The 23,384-nt window shown below is 37.0% G+C and overlaps 1 protein-coding gene across 1 annotated transcript in view; it reads right to left on the bottom strand.

Moving 5' to 3' along the window:
* HMCN1 (hemicentin 1) overlaps positions 1-23,384 on the bottom strand; it is a 470,681-nt gene that overhangs the window by 325,891 nt on the left and 121,406 nt on the right. Inside the window, exons 3-4 of the mRNA XM_044267297.1 lie at positions 16,019-16,177; positions 14,440-14,562 (exon numbers count right to left, since the gene is read on the bottom strand). Of these exons, the coding sequence (XP_044123232.1) occupies positions 14,440-14,562; positions 16,019-16,177 (282 nt within the window). The remainder of the gene's footprint in view (positions 1-14,439; positions 14,563-16,018; positions 16,178-23,384) is intronic.

Raw genomic sequence — 23,384 nt, 5'->3', positions numbered from 1 at the left:
TTTTATTATTTTAATGTTACTATATAAATTATTGAGTGAATTTATCAATTTAATAAATATTATTTGAATGAACAATGGACAAATTTTTGTAAACAGGTTCACTAATCCCTGAACTTTCTTCCTGCTCACAGAAACTAAGTGCCAAATTTTAAGTGATTTAACCCTACCATGTCTTTTTTTCAAATATCATAATTTAAAAAGTGATAAAATAACCCAACAATGATATTTTTAAAGTAACTACATTATTTGTGCTCATTTAAAATTACAATTAAGAATTCTGGGGGTGCCTGGGTGGCTCAGTGGGTTAAAGCCTCTGCCTTCGTCTCAGGTCATGATCCCAGGGTCCTAGGATCGAGCCCCGCATTGGGCCCTCTGCTCAGCAGGGAGCCTGCTTCCTCCTCTCTCTCTCTGCCGGCCTCTGCCTTACTTGTGATCTCTGTCTGTCAAATAAATAAATAAAATCTTAAAAAAAAAAAAAAAAAAAAAAAAAAAAAAGAATTCTGGTGCCCCTGGGTGGCTCAGTGGGTTAAGCCTCTGCCTCCGGCTCAGGTCATGACATCAGGGGCCTGGGATTGAGCCCCGCATCAGGCTCTCTGCTCAGCCGGGAGCCTGCTTCCTACCACTCCCTCCACCCTCTGCCTGCTGCTCTGCCTGCTTGTGATCTCTCTCCCTCTGTCAAATAAAATTTTTTTTTTTTAAGATTTTATTTATTTATTTGAGAGAGAGACAGTAAGAAAGAACATGGGCGAGGAGCTGGAGCTGGGAGCCTGATGCGGACTCGATCCCAGGACTCCAGGATCACGACCTGAGCCGAAGGCAGTCGTCCAACCAACTGAGCCACCCAGGCGTCCCAAATTCTGAAAGATCTTTTCCCCTCTTTTCTTTATTCATTCACTTACACCAAAGCTCTTTAAATCATACGGTAAATGACCTCAAGGCATTCCCCCACGCCCCCGGCCCTTTAGCAAGAAAGAGAAAAGACATTTGTAATTTTTGTCACAAAGCCAAATCATGACCAAAATGTTACAAGGGGGTTCTCAAAAGTAGCTCATACCATTTCTCATAAGATTTTGCATTTATCACCTGTTACAGTTGGTTCATTCTAGGAATGCATAAGGAAAGCTGGAAAATATATGAAGCATAGACTCTATTTCCAGGTATTTACCCTAGGTCATAAATTTCTTAAATTAAACTTCCTTTGCTTTGACTCTCAACTCTTCTACCTCGTCTTTGCTACTGCAGAATAAAAAGCAAAATTTAGGTTGTCCCTGATGAATGTTTTTATTTATGTGGAACCAAGTACAAAAAAGGATAAATCATGACAGGTACTTAGTTAGCATTTGCAACCTAATATCTTACCACTTCATTAGACAGGCCTACTGTTTTCAAAGTTTTCTGTTGATTTATATTAAACAGAAATATTGAAAATAAGGTCTTGAGTTTTCTTCTTTGTATATAAAATCCCTTAAACTGCTTTTCAAAAAAAATTTATGTGTTCTCCAAATGCATTAAGCCACTTTTATTTGATATTGATATTTTTGTCAAAGGTATTAACCAAGTACACCTTTGCAATGTTAAAATAATATTAATCTACTGTGTAGTACAAAAATTATAACTTTTTTTCCAGAACAATAGCAATTATATAGTAGAATTCCTGGATAAGCAATTGAGAAGAAAAAATTTAAAAATTATATCAGCATTTTTATGTCTAGAAATTAAGAACAGCCAGTTAACCTTGAACCAGATTATTTAATTATCATAATTAAAGGAAAATCCCAGTAGTAGGGACCTCTTGATCTAGAGAAAAGATGTAGTAGTCAGACCTTTTTATATTTCCCTCTTCTGTGATAAACAAAAAACTACCTTTGGTCTTCTGGGCACACAAATCTCTTGGTCAGCTGGACCAATCAGCCTAGATGTTCAGGAGTCTTTGGGGAAAGAAGAAACTACAATTGAACATTATTCTTCCCAAGATTCAAAATTAGGTCCCTTTAAAAATGCTTTCAGGGATGCCTGGGTGGCTCAGTTGGTTAAGCAGCTGCCTTCGGCTCAGGTCATGATCCCAGCGTCCTGGGATCGAGTCCCACATCGGGCTCCTTGCTCTGCAGGGAACCTGCTTCTCCCTCTGACTCTGCCTTCCACTCTGCCTGTGCTCACTCTTCGCTCACTCTCTCTCTGACAAATAAATAAATAAAATCTTTAAAAAAAAAAAATGCTTTCAACACATGACCTCACTTTATTTTTACACACCAAAAATCCTTGTTATATATATATCTTTAATAATTTCTAGATTAGATACCGAAACATAATTGCTTTCTTAATAATTTAAAATCTTTACAAAATACAATACTGTTTGAAACAACACGTATATAACCTCTTAAATGTGTTAGTTCTCTTGTTTCTGAATTCCTAGATCAGACATACTCTAGGGTGTGTGTGTGTGTGTGTGTGTGTAGAAAGAGAGAGGAAGGCATGCTTATTACTTCACCGTAGACACTTGCTGTCTCTAAATAAAAAGTTTTAAAAGAAAACTTCAAAATTTAAATTGATAAAATATGAAAGGAATTATCCAAATTGTTGAGGCTCTGTGAAAATGAGAATTCAATGGACTTTTATTTGCTTCAACACTGCAGATGTTTTTCGTTCCTTTGTATTCCTTGGTGAATCCTTACAGGTAAATTCTTAAAGAAAGTATGGTCAGTGAATTCAGTTGACTATCAGGTTGTTTCAATTTTAAATATCAAATACCTGGACATTTTCCTCTCAATTCAAATCTTTAATTTCTACTGTAACTCCAGCAAAAATAAAGAGCAAGCCCTTGAAATGGCTCAAATAGGTCACTTATTTCAAGCCAGTGTGTATTTGAATAAATTTTCAAAGACTTTGCGTTTGAGTTTAATGTCTTGATAGTTAAGACTTGTTATTGACTGACTCCATTAAAGTTGACATCTCGTAGTCAAAATCAACATTTTGTTTCAGCTTCTAATTAAAATAAAGTCAGGTAAGAAAACAGGTTTATTTCTTTTTCTGTTGTTCTGGTTTTACTGAATGCATGAAACCTAATGGCTACCATTTGCCCCTAAATAACATTTCTTTCTTTACTTTCCAGAAGTATTCTTTGAGTCATTTATATAAGCATCCTCCTCCTTTTTGGTATTTTAGGGAGAAGTGATATCCAGTCTGTTGCCTCAGTTTTATAGACGAGTAATAACCAGGGACCTAATATTACGATTGTCTTATGAAGGGCTGTGGGACAACACTCTCACATTGAAACCTGCATAGACAATGAGTTTTGTTTTGTACATATGACTCCCACTGCCCTCACAGAATACACTGCCACAGCTTGTAAATAGTCCTTCAAATAGTTCCCCAAGCCAATACATGAAACCATGAAATGAAAAGTAGTCATCCTCATTTTTTATAGGCTTATCCTTTCAAACAATGCATGCCCCACTTCCCATTCCCCACTATTTCACACGACTGGAGTGCCCTGCTTAACTCTTGGTAACTTCTGCCTAAATAAGATACTATTGAGAAGAGCGATCTTTTTCCTCCACTTGCAAAGATATTAAATTTTATCTACACTGTAAATAAGATTTTAAAATATTGTTCAAGGCTCAGAGGTCCATGAGCAATAAATAAGTTTTTCAATAATAAATTAAGTATGTTATTTTTTTTATTCTGAAAAAAAAGTACACATGGCTTCATTCCACCATTTCAGTGATCTAAATAGTGACTCCAGGTGTGAGTGATAAACTATGTGACTGGAATACTAGAGTTGCCAGCACACATCCATGAGGATAACATGTCAATCTTAGCATAATAAAGAAAGCAAGCATTCTACTGGAATGAGGAGAACTATTCCTTTTTTGCATGTGTTTGTGGATGTAAAGACTTCGTATTTTCGAAGTTTGAGCTCTGAGTTCTCCACTTCATTTTCAGCATTTAATTAGGTGAATTCAAAGAATGAATAAATGGAAACATTTATGCATTGTTTTCAAACATTTCCTGTAGCTTTCTAGAATGTTATATTTGTCTCTGATACATTTTCAAATTTCAGAGGAAACACCCGTTTTTGCTTATTTTAAGGTCAGCAGTAAGGTTATGTTTTTGAAATAATGTCTGGAGTAAAACTCAGAAGATGGAAAAACAAAATGGCAGATACTTCATTCCAGAGTATTAACTGTTCAAAACTCTGGGTTTCAGAGTCTCATCCTTGAGCTTGTATATACACAAAGCTCTAGGCCTAAATTCTAGTCACAAGGGTTCTTTGACCAAGCAGCAGGAAAGGGCTTTGTTGAATTCACACTTCAGCAACATTTATAATCTTTCTAATACTAGTATTAACCTGTGAAAATGAGTATATAACTAGCAAGAGAAATATATCCAGTAATCTCTCATCTCTGAGTCTCTTTGTTGCCAAGATGTTAGAATTTTTTATGGATTGGGTGTAAGACTGTTACTTCACCTACTGATCCAGTCATCTGATCCAGTCATTCCCCTTTGGTATTTTACAAAAGAAATGAAAGCATATGTCCATGCAGCAAAGACTTATACATGAACATTTATACAGCTTCAATTGTCATAGCCCAATTCTAGAAACAATATAAATGTCTACTATCAGGTGAATGAATAAACAACTTTGGTATACCCATACAGTAAAATACTACCCTACCCAGCAATAACAAGAATGAACTGTTAAACACAAAAATATAGATAAATCTTGGGACTCCTCTGTGGCTCAGTTTGTTGGATGTTTGCTTTCAGCTCAGGTCATGATCCTGGGGTCTGGGGATCACGCCCTGTTGGGGGTGTCCCCACTCAGCAGGGAGTCTGCTTGTCTCTCTTCCTATGCCCCTCCCCCCAACTCATAAACGTGTGCATGCTCTCGCTCTCTCTCAATAAATAAAATCTTTAAAAATAAATTAAAAAATAAAATAAAATATAGACAAACCTTAAAATAATTATTCCAAGTGCAGTAAGCCAGACCAAAAAGGGGTACATACCATATGATTTCATTTATATAACATTTTTTTAAATGCAAACTAGTGATAAAAATTAGTGATTAAAAAAAGTTATAAACTATACTGATAAAAAGGTGACAAACTTGTGATAAAACATAGTGATAAAGAAGTGACAAACTAGTGATAAAAAATAGTGACAAAAAAGATCAGTGGTTGCCTAGGGATGGGTGGTACACATTGGGTTAGGAAGGAGTGACAAGAGATACAAGAAACCTTTGAGGGTGACAGATATGTTCTTTACCTTGACTGCGGTGATGAATACAGATGTCATAACTTATCAAACGGGCATGCTTTAAACATGGTCAGTGTAATATATGCCAATTATATCCCAACAAAACTTAAATAAACTATCACTTCATTTTCCCAGGCCTTACCTACTTCTACTGAAGTATCTAGTAAGTTTGACTCCTCCTCCTCACTGGAAATTCTTTAGTGGAAAAAAAAATAAAAGTGTTTTCTTTACCTTGGAGTCTTAATTACTGTTACAGACAGAAGAGAGGATCGTGTGTCCTGTTTTCCTCCAGAAGAACTTCCAGGACATGACTATCTCTCAGCTCTAGGATGCTTCTCAGACCCAAATCACCTCCCTTCTCTTTCCTTGCAGGGGCACCAGGGACACTGCCTGCTTTTGTCTCCTCTCTACAGCTGCAGTGACACAGTCGGACTCCAGAATGACTGGCAGGGGAATGGAATTTATTCTCTTTGGGACTTTGCATAGAGGGCTTATTACCGTACAAGCACTAGTGCTTTATTGGTCACTAATATGCTTAAATGAACCCATGTGTACTTTACATTTCCATTTGTTTACTTAAAACAAAAAGTACATGCTTAACTTATTGTTTGAAAAATTATCTGTTGCCCATAGGCCAGTGAGTCTTAGAGAAATGCAGAGTACAGTCCCTGGAACATAAAAAGCATTCTGTAAAGGTTACCTATATTATTAAGATTAGTACTGATTGATGTAATTATATTCACAAAATAAGCAGTTAAGCCCTTTAACTTTTGACATTTTATTATGATATGAAAATAAGATAAATGCCAACTCTAAGGAAATTGTAAAAGTTTGCGAATTGTACAAAATTTGCAAAATTCTACAGTAGTCTTGAGTCCGTTCTCCTTCAGACATTAATTTGTAAAGCTGGGGCTCACCAAAATACCTCTGTCCTTCCGAGTACTCTGTAGGGTAAGGGTACCCCAGGACCTACAATCAAAGGAAAACTACAGGTGTCCTCTCTGGCAAAGGAGCCATTCCTGTCCTAAAAACCCACAGGCTGGGTGATTTCCATTCTCCTGGGTCTCCATTAGGTATACTCTAGGTATTCCTTATTTTATTTAAACCTCATGACTGTCCTGTGAAGTAATTAATATGCCTGTTATCACATGAAGAAACAGTCTCAGAGAATTTATATAAAGCTACATAAAGCTAAAGATAGAGAGGTCATTCAAACCCTCCTGTCCTAAAGCCCAAGAATTCCCCATTATCTTTGGCCATGTTGTCACAGATGGACACTAAATATATATTTCTTTAAAAAATTCATATATATGTATATATATATATATACATATATATATATTTCTTTGTTTTAGGGAAAATTCTAAAAGGTTAATGGAATATTTTGACTAACACGTATCAGTAAATAAAAATATTAGCAGTTAATATTTATTGATATGTTCTAAATACAACAGCTATCTAAGGTACATTCTATCACTCTTTCCATTTTACAGATGAGGAAACAGAGACAGAAAAACCAGGTAACTTGTGTAAGGTCACATGGCTGGGATATGAAAATGTTCCTAGAGCCTAGAGCCTTAACCACCTTAACCACCACACAATACTGCTTGTGCTGGTTATTTTCATTTTGCCCCTCCAGATCATTCTCTATCCTTGTCCATAAGGCTCTGTGCCCTGGGACACTGACATTTATGAACTACTTCAATAGGGTTCCTTGGTCTCCCAGATTCCAGTTAGACTGAGGAAAATTACAAAGGCACCAGGAAATGAAAATCCATCAGGAATTGTAAGGGATGAAGAAAGCGAGGCTGGTTATTTGTTCCTCAGACTCTCTCTCTCCAAGGCTATAATTTGCCTATCACATGCCATCACGTCTCATGAGTTCACACCCTTAGGTCTCCCTGGGTGCTGGCCCAAGCTCTCTCTTCCATTGCTGCTGGACTCTTGGTGCTTCAGCATTCTCTGTTGGCTGCCCTTAGCCCTGCCCACATCTTGCTAAACTATGATTCATTAAACTCTCTTTTGCCCCTGTTGAGTGAGCGCTCCTTCTTCTGCCCAGGTGACCGCTGACACCCTGCCCCTGTAATAGATACCATCATTCTTGTATCATTCCCAAAGTAAAAATTCTGGGATGACTGCCCTCTTTCCCTTGGTGTTGTAAGAAAACTGATAATCAGATCCCAGAGCCTGCAGACTTTAGAAACTCTTGGTACAGTTTTGCCCAGGCGGGCGGAGGGTTTGGACCCAAGGTTCCTATTGTCCTGGACTTTTACCTCTCAGCCACTTATGCAAAGAAAGAAAAAGGTATTTCAGTGCCTTTTCAGCTCCTAATAGACGGTAGTACTTTTTTTTTTTTTTAAGATTTATGTATTTATTTGAAAGAGAGAGAAAGCGAGGAAGGGCAGAGGGAGAGGGAAAGAGAGAATCCCACACAGGCTTCACATCCAGTATGGAGCCAAAAACAGGGCTCAATCTCACGACCGTGAGATCATGATCTGAGCAAAACCAGAGTCGGAGGCCTAATCGAGGTGCCACCCAGGTGCCCCGAGGATAGTAAATTTTTATCAGATGCCCTAGTCTACTGTTAAGAGATAGAAGGGACAGGGAGAAATGGGGCTTAATCTTCTGTGGTTTGTGCTATTATTTATCCTGTCTTACCAATGAAGAAACTGAAGCACCAAAGAGGTAAGTAACTTACCCAGGGTCATGAATCTAGTGAATGGTGGAACTGTGCTCAAACTCAGAAACTCTGGCATTAGACGCCCCCTGTCTGCTCTCAGTCATGGCAGCAGGTAGGATCCTGAGGAATAGATGGTGTGCTCTGGTGGCCAATGAGCCCCATGGTCCTCCTTGAGTGAAGTGTCTGGCTGCTTGAGTTGCTGGGGTTGCCTTCATCAGCTATTATCACCTTCTACTATCATTATATCCCCTCTCCTACCTCTAGGCTCCATGAGGACAGGGACAGCATCTTGTTGGACTTTGCTGTCCCCACTGGTTAGTGTGGTGACTAGCGTCAAACTGAAAAAATTAGGAGACTGAAATTTCTAACTTACTGATAAAACTACAACTTCTTGAGGGGCTAATATCCAAAATATATAAAGAACTCACATGATGCAACACTAAAACAACAAATAATCTAATTAAAGAACGGACAGAAGACCAGAATAGAAAAGTATCCAGGGCCCCCTGGGTAGCTCAGTTGTTAAGTGTCTGTCTTCGGCTCAGGTCATGATCCCAGGGTCCTGAGATGGAGCCCTGCATCCAGCTCCCCACTCAGCAGGAAGCCTGGCTTCTCCCTCTCCAGCTCCCCCTGCTTGTGTTCCCTCTCTCACTGTGTCTTTCTCTATCAAGTAAGTAAATGGAATCTTTAAAAAAAGAAAAAAAAAAAAAAGAAAAGTTTCCGAAGAAGATATACAGATGGCCAACAGGTACATAAAAAATTCTCAAAATCACTAATCATGAGGGAAATGTAAATCAAATCCACCATGAGTTATCACTTCATATTAGTCAGAATCACCAGTACCCAAAAGACAAGAAATAACAAGTGTTGGCGAGAATGTGGAGAAAAAAGAACCCTCATGCACCGCTGGTGGGAATGCAAATTGGTGCAACCACTGTGGAAAACAATATGGAGGCTCCTCAAAAAATGAAAAATAGAAATACCATATGCTCCAGGAATCCTACTACTGGACCCAAAAAAACAAAAACACTAAATCAAAAAAATATATGTACCCCTATGTTTATTGCAGTATTATTTACAATTATTGCAGCCAAGATATAGAAACAATCCAGGTATCTATCATATACATTTGATACACATTTTTATATATAATATATTATATTGTGTTATATTATACTATATTATTATTATGTATTATATATATGTGTGTGTATATATATATATATATATATATATATATATATTCCCAGACATAAAAAAAGAATGAGATCTTGTCATTTGTAATAACATGGGTGGACTTGAGGGTATAATGTTAAGTGAAGTCAGAGCCAAAAAAAAAAATACCATATGGTTTCACTTATATGTAGACTCTAAAAACAAAACAAATGAACAAACAAAACCAGACTCTGAAACACAGAGAAAAATCTGATAGTTTTCAGATGTGAGATTCGTGGGGAATGGATAAAATAGATAAAGAGAATTAAGAGGTTCAAACTTACAGGTACAAAATAAACAGTCCCAGAGAAGAAAAGCATAGCATAGAGAATACAGTCAATAATACTGTAATAATATTGTGTGGTCATAGATGATAACTACACTCATTGTGGTGAACACTGAATAATGCACAGAACTGTCAAATCACTATATTGTACACCTGAATCTAAGACAACATTGTATGCTAATTTTACTTAAATTTAAAAAACTGCATCCTCTGATGAAAACAGAAGTGGAAATCACAGACAGGGACTTGTGGTGGCTAAGAGTACTGTCTAAGGAGAAAGACTGAGTACATCCCCTAAGTTCAAACACTTAGCAGCAATTTAACCTTGAGCAAGATGCTCTGGTTCCCTATGCTTCAACTCCCTCCTCCGTGAAATGGAGCTTATGATCACGTGGTCTTTCTTACAGACTACGGTAAGGATTAAATGAAATAAAACTAAAGTCTTGTTGAACGGCCATATCAAGCACTTGATCATTCTAAGTGGATATTATTACTATTTTCTAATCACAGGGTGATCTCTGAGAAAAGAAAGAACTGTGGGAGCCTTCCATGTTTAATACAGAATGAGGGTAGAATTGAATATGCCTGCACCAAACACAGCAACATAGGGTCCACTCCCAAAGAAAGCACTAAGTGCTCACAAGGAACACTGACATTGAAACACCTTACACCAAAGACTTGTAAGTTACATGATAAGATAGTAAGATTTACTGAGAGACTTCTAGATATCATCACTTACTCCTTTAGCAAACAAATTATTTGACAATTATTCCTTTATTTAATAAAACTTCCTTCTGATATAAAACAGCCCAATATGCAGCATTACTTACAAGTGGGGAATCCATAGGGCTAGAATGTACAGGTGGAAAGACTTTTGTGGGGAAACAGGGGAGATGGAAGGGGAAGATTTGAAGACATGAGTTGGGAGAGTTAGAGAGAAAGAATGGGGAAATTCGGAACAAGTAAATTATCCAATTAACAATAAATCTTTTGTGTTAGCTTCTTTGACCCAAAAGCATAACTGTGGGTAACTTTCAGATTTCAAAGTTAGATTCTTACTCTTAAGGAAACATTAACTAGATCCACTAACAATAACTCAGTTTACAAAGAAATGGAGGAGTGAGGCTTTAGTTCCTTTTCCAACTTCAGAGGTGAATTGTTTAAGTACATCCTTGAGATGTGTCTTAACTTGTGCTTCCAAAATGTAATACCATACGATGATTTATAGACCACTGATGCCCAGCCAAATAATTTCTTCACTTTGGTTTCTTTTATGTTAAATAAAGATGAAAGATACTCTACTTAAGTATTATTAAAGGAAAAAAAAAAAACAGGAAGAAAGAGGAAACCTCAAGTTATCTCAAGAGAGAGTTGATACAAAATAGTTTCGTACTAGGAAACTGACGAACTAGGTTAAGAGAATAAAGCATAATTCTCCACAATTACCTTTGGGAAGAGATGAAAAATCACTCGAGTAAAATGAAAGGACTCAACTCATGTGTGGCTTCCCTGCAGTTCTCATTTCTGTTGTGTAGTTCTCTCTACAGCATCTACTTTTTCTAGAGTTTATAATGTTTATATAATAGAATTTTGAGCAATGAGAAAAGAAAAATGGCTGAACTATATACTAAAAATCTTGCAAATCCAACTTTATCATTGTCATTCTGGTTTTTGTTAATAAAATCTTCCACCATCATGGCTTTCTATAAGGGAAACATTGGCTTATTCAGTGCCTAGTAACCCCTTTACATGTTTTTCTCACATAGGAAACAAGAAAACCATCTCTCCATCCTTTTCCCATTTGAGTAAATTTATTTCCTAAAAACAGTTAGCCATCTGGTTCCTAACAAACATGGTGGCACAATTTCTCCACTTTGAAAGCAAAATAACAACATTATAAGGATTATAAAAATACTAGTTAACATTAATTGGGCACTTATCCTGTACCAGACCTTGTGTGAAACATTTTACATGCATTATCTCATTTTATCTTCTAATGACTCTCCAAAATGGATAATTCTATTATCTCCATTTTACAAATGAGGAAACTGGAGCTAACAGAAACCATGTCACAAAGGAATACTTATCAAATAGGATACATTTATCTCTAGGTAACTAAATACTGAATTCTAATTGGTATGAGCAGAAACATCATTTCCTTAATTCTGGAGGCTTAGCAGTAGGATGGGACTTGAGTGTTGACTTAATCCAAATCCCTCTTACATTTGCTTAATCCTCGGAACTGTATGAGGATGGCTGCATCAGGTCTGGGATGCACATCAGTGCAGAATAATACCTAGAAGAGCACTCTTCCAAGATGCCCCTAGCTAAATTCCTCTTGCATCTCAGTGGCCCAAAGTAGATGAGATGACCTTTCCCAAATGGTGAAGGGGTTGGAACTGCCATGACTGACAACTAAATTAAAGCTCATGCCTGTTGGCATTGAAATCCAATTTGTAAAAATGGACAATTTTAGGAATGCTTCTCCAGTTCTATTCTGCTTAAGCTAAATTGAAGGTTAAAATATCAGTGGGTTAAATCTGTTTGAATTTTTATAAATTGTTTTTGTCAATTATTTAGTAATTGTCAGAATTATTAAAAATTATTGGGACTATGGGGGCGCCTGGGTGACACAGTCAGTTAAGCATCCGACTCTTGGTCTCAAGTAGGGTTAGATGATCCCAGAGTGGTAAGACCAAGCCCTGCGTGGGGCACTGTGCTCAGCATGGAGTCTGCTTGAGACTCTCTCTGCCCCTCCTCACCCCCCCCCATGCTCTCTCTCTAAAATAAAATCTTTTAAAAAATTACTAGGACTACAAAAATTATACATGGTACCGTTTATTTAAAAACTGAAGTGTGCACCTCTGTAGGGCTTATTTTCTCCATTTAAGACAACAATAGTATTTTCAGTTTTGTGTAAGTCAGTTTTCCCTGGGTTTGTGGATATAAATGGGGTTACATTTATGAGCTCCACCATGTTATCTTCTAGCTCTAGGGCCCAACTCCTAATAAAGTCCTATGGTTCTCCCTAAAAGTTCACCCAACTTGTTTTGGGGAGCTCCAAGTTGGGCCTGACTGCTTATGGGTTTGAATTACTGTTCTTCCAAATGCCCTAGGTGCAAGTCATGTCTCTTCTTACCTCTTCTCTTTTCTAGTACCTTCCGCCAGGAACCACCACGTCCATAGAGCATGGCATCTTCTGCCCCATCTCACTGCACTTTACACCACTGTCACTTTTAATCCAGAACCTCTAACACTCTAAGCAGAAAATGATGCCCTTATGCCCTAATTTGTTCTGATGATACTGACTGTGCCCCGTACTCCACAGTCTTACACAATTCCAGGTTAAAAACAACTATAGGAGGAAAGACTTTCCTTCATTCAGGTTAAACATAGCCCTAAGGGATAGGACAAGAAATTCAGTTCCTGAGAAAGTTTTGCACTCTTTCCCAACTCTTTTCTTCCCAGGTTCCCAAATTCTCATGCAAATTTTTATGCAAATAACCTCTAAAGGATTCCCTATGTAGTTGTCAGACTCTGCCCTGGCATTTCTAAATCTTTATAATGGACAAAATATGAATTCAAGCCATTACCCTCTTAAGAGTATTTCTTCCAACTAAATGCACTAAAATGACTTTCCATGTGGTATTTAATTTAATGTGGTATATATACAATGGAATACTATGCAGTCATCAAAAGAAATGAAATCTTGCCATTTGCGACAACATGGATGGAACTAGAGGGTATTACGATTAGAGAAATAAGTCAATCAGAGAAAGACAACTATCATATGATCTCCCTGATATGAGGAAGTGGAGATGCAACGTGGGGTATTTGGGGGGTAGGAAAAGAATAAATGAAACAAGATGGGATTGGGATAGAGAAAAACCATAAAGTACTCTTAATCTCACAAAACAAACTGAGGGTTGCCAGGGGGAGGGTGTAGGGAGAGGGTGGTGGGGTTATGGACATTGGGAAAGGTATGTGCTATGGTGAGTGCTGTGAAGCATGTAAACCTGGAGATTCACAGACCTGTACCCCTGGGGCTAATAGTACATTATATGTTTATAAAAAAATTTTTTTTTAATTTTAAAGACAAAAAATAAATAAGTAAAATAAAATGACCATCCAAGTTTGTATATCATATGCTAAAAAATATTTTTGCTGGACATTAGTCTAAAAATTTGCAAGATCCTTTGAGTTCCAACATGATGTAACAGAACTCTTTAGGTAGAAGAGGACTTACTGAACCATTTCATTCAAGACAAAGGAGTCTGTCATGAAATTAACAGAACTTGTGTAGATACAGTAACCACATTGATCAAATCTGAATTATGCCCACTGAAGACCTTATCTTTGTATTGGCATGTCCCTAGAAACTTATAAATAAAAAATAAATAAATAAATAAATTTTATTATCACAGTAAGGTCCCAAGAAAGTACCAAAAAAGAGAAAGAATTGTGACAGACATGTCTCACTGTTTTAGAAAATACCAAGATTTTCTTAGTACTTAAGTTATTGATTTTATTACCATAAAAGTTTTTAATTAACTATACAGTTACTTACAGTTTTTTACTTTTAATCTTAGATATCAAACATCATCAGACTTTTGCTCAATAATTTTTTCATTTTCTACTTCAGTGAACTGTCACACCTTCTGTTACCAGTTATCCAAAAGTTGTGCATCAGAAACACAAACTGACCTTCCTAAACAAGAACTACAAAAATTTCCAATTCCCACTGAATGAATTTTAAGTATTTATGCTTAAATCTAAATAACATGTCAGTATAGAATAATATAATCTAGAAACTAATATTATATAAATCTATGCTTCCCTACATTGGTTTAATGCCTTTATTGACCTGTGTACTATGGGGGGAAAAAAATGGCAACCTCTTTGCAAATTGTTTCTGAAATCAAATCTGTCATAGCTAGGTTGGCCTAACTAATACCTTGGTAAGGTAGTTAGTAATAACATAGACCCACTTTATCAAACTGACCTCATTAACTTGTTTTTTGTCCAGATGGAACACTTGACCAGAACTTGTAGAGGCAATTTCTTCATAGACTTTATATCCGATATGGCCCCTGTCATCACAATCTCCAGTGAGCACAAATACCACCTATAATATTTTTAAAAAAAGAAGACAATTAAAGGGTTTTCTGAAATCAATATGAATTTATTGAGTACCTATTACATGTTTATATGCTACTAGTACAGTGGAATATATACATTATTATATATACATCATACATATATAATATACATATATACATATAAAAATGTGTATATAATACCATACGTCATATATATATATGTATATATCCATCCCTATATCCATGCACTTTGCAAAAGACTTCGAAATCCCTCTTGTTTAGGAGGTGGAGTTAATCTGTCATCTTCAAATGAAAGCTTGGACATATGATTTGCTTTGGCCAAAAGCAAAAGGGACATTCTATCAGTTCAAGATTACATTTAAGAGCTTGTGTATCTTGTGTATCTTGTGTATCTAGATACCTTATGTATCTTGTGATCTAGCACTTGATATATACTTCTTCTGCCTTGGCCATGAAAAGAACATGTCTAAACTAGCCTAGTGGTCTCAAAAAATGGTGAGAAACCTGTGAGGCAAAGCCAAGTCACCCTAGAGATCAGCCTAGATAAGTGAGCAAGCCTCACCTAGATCAACAGAGCCCTGAAAATATGTGAGAAATAAATGTGTGTTGTTTTCAGTCACTGAAAGGTAGAACTGTTTGTTACACAGCAAGAGCTAACTGATACAACGAGTAACTGACTAAGAGGAGATTCCACATAGGATGTGATATTTGAGACATAGGCCTATGTTTTTGTCAGTTAAAAAGATAAGATGGTAAGAAGAACCTTCATTAATCCCCAATCATTTCCTCTCTGTATCAAAAAACAAGGTATTAATATGTACAAATATTACATATCAATGTAATATGCTTAAATTAAATGACACATAGGTATTGAAGTATATGTATACAGATCAATAGTTATAATTATTGGCATTTGCCATACAAAGTTTAGTCAAAGAGGAGAGGCAACTTCTCAATGCCATAAAGGCATAACTTCTTTTATTGAACTTGGCTTTATTGTGCTTCACAGATACTATGTTTCTTACGTTTGTGGCAACCCTGCAACAAGCAAATCTATCAGCACCATTTTCCAACAACATTTGCTCTCTTCATGTCTCTGTGTCACATTCTGGTAATTTTTGCAGTATTTCAAACTTTTTCATTATTCATATATTTGCTATGGTGATTCATGATCAGTGAGAATGACTTGCTGAAAGCTCAGATGATGGTTAGCATTGTTTAGCAATGAAGTATTTTTTAATTAAGGTACATATATATTTTTAAGATATAATAATACTTCACACTTAAGAGAGTACAGTATAGTATAAACATAACTTCTACATACCCAAAAATTCACTTGGCTTTATTGTGATATCTGCTTTATTATGGTGGTCAGGACTGCACCCACAATATCTCCAAGGTATGCCTGAATTCCTCCCAGCTGTATTCAGATAGGACATTTGGGGGCTGATGCCTACTCACCTGTGACTGTTTCTGTTGGATAAGCTGGAGCACCTCGTGAGTGAGCCGATAATCCTTGGACCGTGCATCGGTGAAAACGTAGATGAAAGAGCCAGGAAGAGAAATTTCCAAGGCAATTTTTATAGCTCCAATACTCATTTCTGGACAATCGCCACCACCCTGTTGAAGAGCAGAGGGAAAAAAATTGCAATTATTTCATCAATAAAAAAGGAAGGAATATTTTAGTTACAGCAAGTTGCTTTAGAAGCTGTAGAGCCGAGCAAGTTCTCTTCACATTTATCTTCCATCGGTTTGCCACTGGATTGATCACTTTGCTTACCAGGAGATAAAAGGACATAAAATGATGTGGAGAGTGAAAAACATATATTTATGGATAAATTATAAATTCATCCCAAACACACAAAATAATATAAATTTTTATATATTTTTCACTTAATTAGATGTTGATTCAATCTCCATTCCCTAACCTATTTCGCATATCCCTCTTTTCTTATCCCTTATTTGATGACCTTGAGAGTGCAATCAGAAGAGAACTTCCATGAACGCCCACCACGATATCTATTAATCGAGCCACATGCCCTACCTTTACAGTGAAGGAATCATTTGGGCAGAACGAGGGCTAACTACTCACATGCGCCTAATCAAAAACACAGCTCCTATTGCTGTTGCCTCTCTCTACTCCATTGCCAAATATTCCTCTTTACTGGGTCATTCCCTCCAGCAAACAAACGTACTGGTATATCTCCCATACCTCAAGCTTTTGCTCAACTGTTACCTATCGGGGAGCCTCTTATGACCACCTTACATAAAATACACATTCTTTGTCACTCTTTTCATTCTGCCTTATTTTTCCTACTAACACATGATCTCTGTGTTTTATTTTCTACTTGAATAGACTCAATATATTTTCCTGAACAATAACAGTCCACATCCTAGGAAGAATTCTTCTCACATTTATTTAATTCAAAATTATATGGATTTATAGATTAAACTATAAGAATGCTATATAGATTAAAATATAAGAATGCTATATTTACAGTTGCTTATATTTTAAATTTAGGATCATATCCCTCTTTTCCATGTCATCGATGTTCTTCAAAATTATAGGTTTTAATGATTGCATAATATTCTGCCTGTATCCCATAATTTAGTTAACCATTTCCCTACTATTGATTAATGCTCTTTCAAATTTTCCTCTATTATATATAAATACAAATCTATTATATATATATGTATATATACACTATATTATTGTATATTATATATACACTATTATATTATATATGCATATGCATGTATATATATTTACATAATGTCTGATTATTTCCTTAGCATAGAAGTCAATAACCACAGGGCCAAGGGAATGGACTTTCAACCAATATGTTTTGAGCAATCCAGAACCACTAAACACCCTGCTAGGATTTAGATACACAAAGAGGAATAATAAGCTAAAGTATCTTGTCCTTAAGGAACTCACGGTCTAGAAAAGACAACCAAATAAAAAGTAAGAGAGCTTGGGGTTATGGGGGCGGGGGGAGTCCTATGTTTCTATAGTCCACCAGAATTCAATAATTCTCAAAAAGAAAATAATTACTTGACAAAAGGGATAAAGTTATTACTTTAAACTCTGGAGATTCTACTTGATTTCCTACTGGGGCTGTTCTCAGGCTTTAAACAGTTTCAGATTGTGATACAATATCCTGAGCACCATAGATCTAATCAGGGTCAAAAGAGTCAGGCATTTGAACTGTTAACACCGCAGTTTGGACAAACTGGAGAATCTTTTCTTGCTTTGGATTGCACTCAAAACTTATAGGCTGGGAGTACCATTCATTAAATGAGTTGGAACAGAGCCCCAATGATTATAAAACACTTCTAAAATTGAGACACCCGTGGAATATTATGTCACTTTCTTAATGGTAGCAGACTGAACACTGTAGTAACCTGATCTATACTTCTGAGAAGATGTCAGCCAAAGACGCCCAGAAACTTTACTGTTAACAGTCCTTTCTATTCTTGCAGGACTGACCACCTATCCATCATTACCTACGTGTATGCAATGATAATAGATAATACTGTTCTCAAAAACTTGTATATTTGTATCTTCAGACTGTACTTACCTCCCGAATTCCAGTTTTACATTTTTTAAAAGATTTATTTATTTGAGAGAGAAAGGGAGAGAGATTGGGATGGGGGCAGAGAGAGAGGATCTTCAGACTCCCCACCCAGTGCAGAGCCCCAGTTGGGGCTTGAGCTCACAGCCCACGAGATACTGTATTTAGCCAGAGTGGCCCCACCTCGGTTGAACAGCCATTTTGTTGTTTATGCAGTAAAACTTAGATTGACCCTGCCCCCCCACTCCCCAGGGGAACTTACTTAAAAGCAAGTCCAGGAAACCAGTCCAAGGTAACAAAGCCCAAATACAAGGGTGGGTCGGGTCAGGTAGAGATAACAGCCAGAATGCAGGGATGAGTCGGGACAGGTGAAGACATCCAATCAGTAAAGCACACATACTGTCTCCCTAGCTACCAAGGAGTGTGGGCCCCTCCTTTTGGGTGCCAATTCTTACCAAGGTGTTAGGCTAGTGCAAATGTCTAGTATGAGGTGAACTGTAGTTCAATTGGCCACCCGTGTATGACCTAGCATGACTGTGCAGCTTTCTCTGTGTATTGCAATCTCATTGGCCACCTGTGTGTGGCCAGGCCCAACCACATGGCCTTGGCCCCTAAAAGCTAGTCTGTGAAGCAGAGAGAGGTGGTCCTCTCTGTAAGGAGCAGCCCCGACCGGTCTTCTTGACGATTGGTTTGATTCTTGATGCTTGGCAAGAAATAAAGCTTTGCTTGACCTTCACTTTGTATCAGTCTTGCTCCTTTGACCATGGACCCATTATTGGGGGACCCAACACTGGGGACCTAACAATACCACCTGAGCCAAAATCAAGAGCAAGAGCCTCAACCGACTGAGTCACTCAGGCAACCCTAATACTACATTTTCCATTGCCTGTTAAGCATCTACTGCAAGGGTGTCTGGGTGGCTCAGTTGGTTAAGCGTCCACCTTCATCCTAGGGTCCTGGGATCGAGCCCCAGGTTGGGATCCCTGCTCAGTAGGGATTCTGCTTCTCCCTCTGCCTCTGCCCCTTCCCACCCATTCATGCTCTCTCACTCTCTCTCAAATAAATAAATAAAATCTTTAAAAAAGAATCTCCTAGATGTTTTACAGCTCTTCACAATTCCAAGGATCTAAAATAGAACTCATTATATTTTCCCCAACCATGTCTTCCCTATTTTTGTTAGTGGAACTACCTGCCTCCGTATTCAGGTTCAAACCTAAGTCATCTTGACTCCTCCCTCTTCCTTCCCCTAATCAATGGTCAAACCATATTCCTCTACTTCTGTCATGAATCAGTACCCTCCCTCCCCCCTTATTTCCCACAATTCACTCTTCTTATCATTGATTTTGTTACAAGTATAGCCTCCCATCTTGCCTTCTGCTCTGCCTAGCAACAAACTAAAGTTTTCCATCGGTAAAGAGCTTTCAGTACCATGTTTCTACTTAATATCTTTCACTACTTGTGTTGGATCAAATGCTCTTTCTAGTTTCCTATCTCCTACTGCTCCCTCTTTATAAACTGCTTCCTTGAAGCTAAGACTGCTTCCTATTCTTTAAATATGCCTCTTTCTTTGCACTGTAATGCCTTTAGGACTTTCATTCATCCTTCTACTGTTCCATTTACCATCAACACTCCTCATCAACATATGCATGGCTAATGGCACCTGGGCGGTTCAGTCTATAGTCGGTTAAGACTCTGCTTTTAGCTCAGGTCTTGATCCCAGGATGGAGCCCTGCACAGGGTTCCCTCCTCTGCAGGGAGTTTGCTTCTCTCTCTCCCCTACCACTTCTCTCTCTCCCTACCACTCATGCTCTCTCTTTCTCTCTCTCTCTCAAATTAATAAAATCTTTAAAAAGTATATGCATGGCTAAATTCTCCCATTTTGTATAAGCTCATTGATAGCAGTAACTGTGCTTTGTCAAGTCCTTAAGTCCTGAGTGCATAACATTTGCTGGCATATAGTAATCACTGAGTAAATATTTGACTAATTGAACTATCTTCCTTCTAAGGCTGAGATTATATGCCTTCGCCTCTTTAAAACTTACTCTTTTCTTCCAGTCAAATATACTTCTTCACCCTTCAGCTTTACTTTAATATGCTTTACATGTCAGTGATATAGCATGTGTTCCTCTGCATAATAGTTATTTAGAGAGATTGTCATGTGCTTAAAAAAATGTCCTTAAACAAGCATTTGTGTGCTGAGAAGGTGGGAATAGCTATTGGACATGTTAATAACTTTAATATATTGCATAGGAATAACTCTTACTTGAAGCCAACTTTGCACATCTGTAAAGAATATTCTTGACTGCTCAAAAAACTAGGTTCTTATTGTATTTTCAGAAGCTTAAACAAAAATATTCCTCAACTGTGCTTGACATAATCCACCTGAATGTGAATCACATTATAAAATCTACCCACTCCATAAGCATTTGTTAAATGGCCAAGTATACAATAAAGCTAGCTCTACGGTAGACTAATTCTAAAGAGAGATTAATTATCTTTTGCTAATTGTCACCTAATATTAAGGGGTTGGGAGAAGTCTTCTGTCTGTGGGCCAAAAATCAGAACAACTAAGTAATCTCCAGGGATATATCCTAGGAATGACAAGAATGATAAGCCCTGTCCCGTTAGTAAAGGACAAGCTTTGAGCCACTTGACTTGTGTTCAAATTTACTCTAAGAGGACGTAGGGATGCCTTAGTTCATCTCAAAACATCACCCAGAAATAGACTCTAGAGACCACTAGAATCCTTGGAAGTTACTCCAGATGAATGCATCCCACTGAGATCCCTCCATATCTTCAGACTCATACTAAAACTTGAAGGTAACCCTAAAAAAACCCCATGTATTGAAATGGAACCTCTAAGCCTTTAAGTACTTTTTCACCCTATAAGTTTGAGTAAGAAGTTTGAAATCACATTTTAATAAAACTTACATGGTCGACAAGATTTTCTATAAATATTGGAACCATCTTATTCTGCTGAAAACAGCACCTCTGTGAAACACTGAACCTTGTATACAATAAGCTTAACACTGGTTAATGCCCAAAGGAAAGGGTGTGATGAGCCAATAGCTGTAACTCCGTAGAATTTCACAAATACAATTGCAAATGAAAGGCATTCTTTTTCTTCCTTAAACTCTTTTATATCATACTCTCAAAACAAAGTCTTTAACTCTTAAATTAACATAAAGTCTCAAAGCAGCCAGAAAAACGGGGAATGTCAAGTCAAAAGGAAACAGTTTGATCCATGTATGTCAGAAACTCATAGTGGATGTATATCAGTGTTTTCTTTCTTTGTTCTTCCTTTCTTCCTTCCTTCCTTCCTTCCTTTCTTTCTTTCTTTGTCGGAGAGAGAGAGAGTACACATAAGCAGGGAGAGTGGCAGGCAGAGGCAGAGAGAGAAGCAGGCTCTCTGCCGAGCAAGGAGCCCAATGCAGGACTCGATCCCAGAACCCTGGGATCACTACCTGAGTGGAAGGCAGCGGCTTAACCAACTGAGCCACCCAGGCGTCCCTCTTTTTTTTTAAGATTTTATTTATTTATTTACAAACAGAGATCACAAGTAGGCAGAGAGGCAGGCGGGGTGGGGTTGGGGAAGCAGGCTCCCTGCTGAGCAGAGAGCCGGATGTGGGGCTCCATCCCAGGACCCTGAGATCAAAGGCAGAGGCTTAACCCACTGAGCCACCCAGGTGCCCCGAAATCAGTGTATTCTTTCCAACAAAAATGATTATGCTGCCCTGAATTTCACATTTGCAGACACAGATTATACTATAATCATACTGACTACGTATCAGTTAGAAGTTGTCCTCAGGAACAACTCTTCTCTTTCCAAAATAGTACAATATCTTTAAATCATTACCTTTTTGTTCACCTAGGTTAGTGGATAACTGAAAATGAAAAATAAATGTTAACCAATAATTTATATCTTAGTGAAACTATTTGTCTATCTCATTGTGGATATATGTTCTAGAAAAGAAACAAATTTTTTTTACAAATGAAGTTAACATATAATGTTATATCCTTATTAAAAGCTCCCTATGTGATACATGAGTCTGAATTTCTAATCATTTTAAATCATAAATAATCACTAAAATTATCTAGAAAAGGAATACTATAGATATTAGCTAAGACAATGTCCAGTAACAAGCCTAAAGAAGTTTTTGAGCATTTGAAATATGGCTAGTTAAACTAGTGAACCAAATATTTTATTTTACTTTAATGAATTAAAATTTAAATTGAAAAACTAAAGAAGTACTAATTTTTCACACTGACGACATGTTGATATGGTCATATTTTGGACAAATTGAATTAAATATTAAAATTAAGCTGTTTTTAAAAATTACACATGTGGCTGATCATATTTCTGTTGGACAGCTCTGCTTTAGAATGATACTTGGTTTAGTTACTTAGGCTTCATTCTAGATTGTTATTTGTAAGATTATTGCTTTGTTCTAACTTCCATCAACTTTGCTTCCTGGCAGAAGTTATTAAAAAGAAAATTCAAGTTGCTTTGATTTACTATGGATCAGGAATCAAATGACAATCTACTCCAAAAATCTCTAAGTTATTGACTTTGTTTAAATACACACACACACAGAGTTTATAAATAAAGTTTTTGCACATATATATAAATATATTGAGATACATATATATTAGAAACTCATCCCACAGGTTTGCTAATAGTCTTTCTCAAATCACTGTCTGATCATCTGATTTGTAAACTAGTTTTGGCAGAAGAGGACTAAAGGGAATCATTGCCAAAATGTCCATACTTATAAATAAAATTCACAAAATCAGATACTTTCAGGTTGATTTATGTCAAACTCACGCACAGATTTTTAAATTGGGGGCAATGGACTTGCAACTGAAACTCTAAACATAAACTATTTTACGTTAGTTCCAAGCTTTAAAAAAGGAGTCCTTTTTTTAAAATAAAATAAAATAAAATAAAAACCTTAACATTTTATGTTTTGACTTGAATACCAAACAGGAAAAAAAGAAAAATAGTATTCTATTAAACATCTATAATGGAGAAACTTAGAATTGATGACGTTGAATCTATGAAAAGCCTCATTAATTTAATTGACACTTTTACTGGTAATAAGACACCTTACTTGTACTAAGTCAGCAGATGTCCATTCTAAGCCAAGCACTAAGACGGTACCGTCACATACACTGTAATCTAGTCTTTACATCGGTTGATGAGGTAGGTGTCATTGTTAGCACATTACATTGCCAGCGCACTAAATCTTGAA

Source organism: Neovison vison, chromosome 10, assembly GCF_020171115.1.
Source record: "Neovison vison isolate M4711 chromosome 10, ASM_NN_V1, whole genome shotgun sequence".
Taxonomy (NCBI): Eukaryota; Metazoa; Chordata; class Mammalia; order Carnivora; family Mustelidae; genus Neogale; species Neogale vison.
The sequence above is the reverse complement of the archived record's forward strand: the minus strand, read 5'-3'. Positions and strand labels throughout refer to the sequence as shown.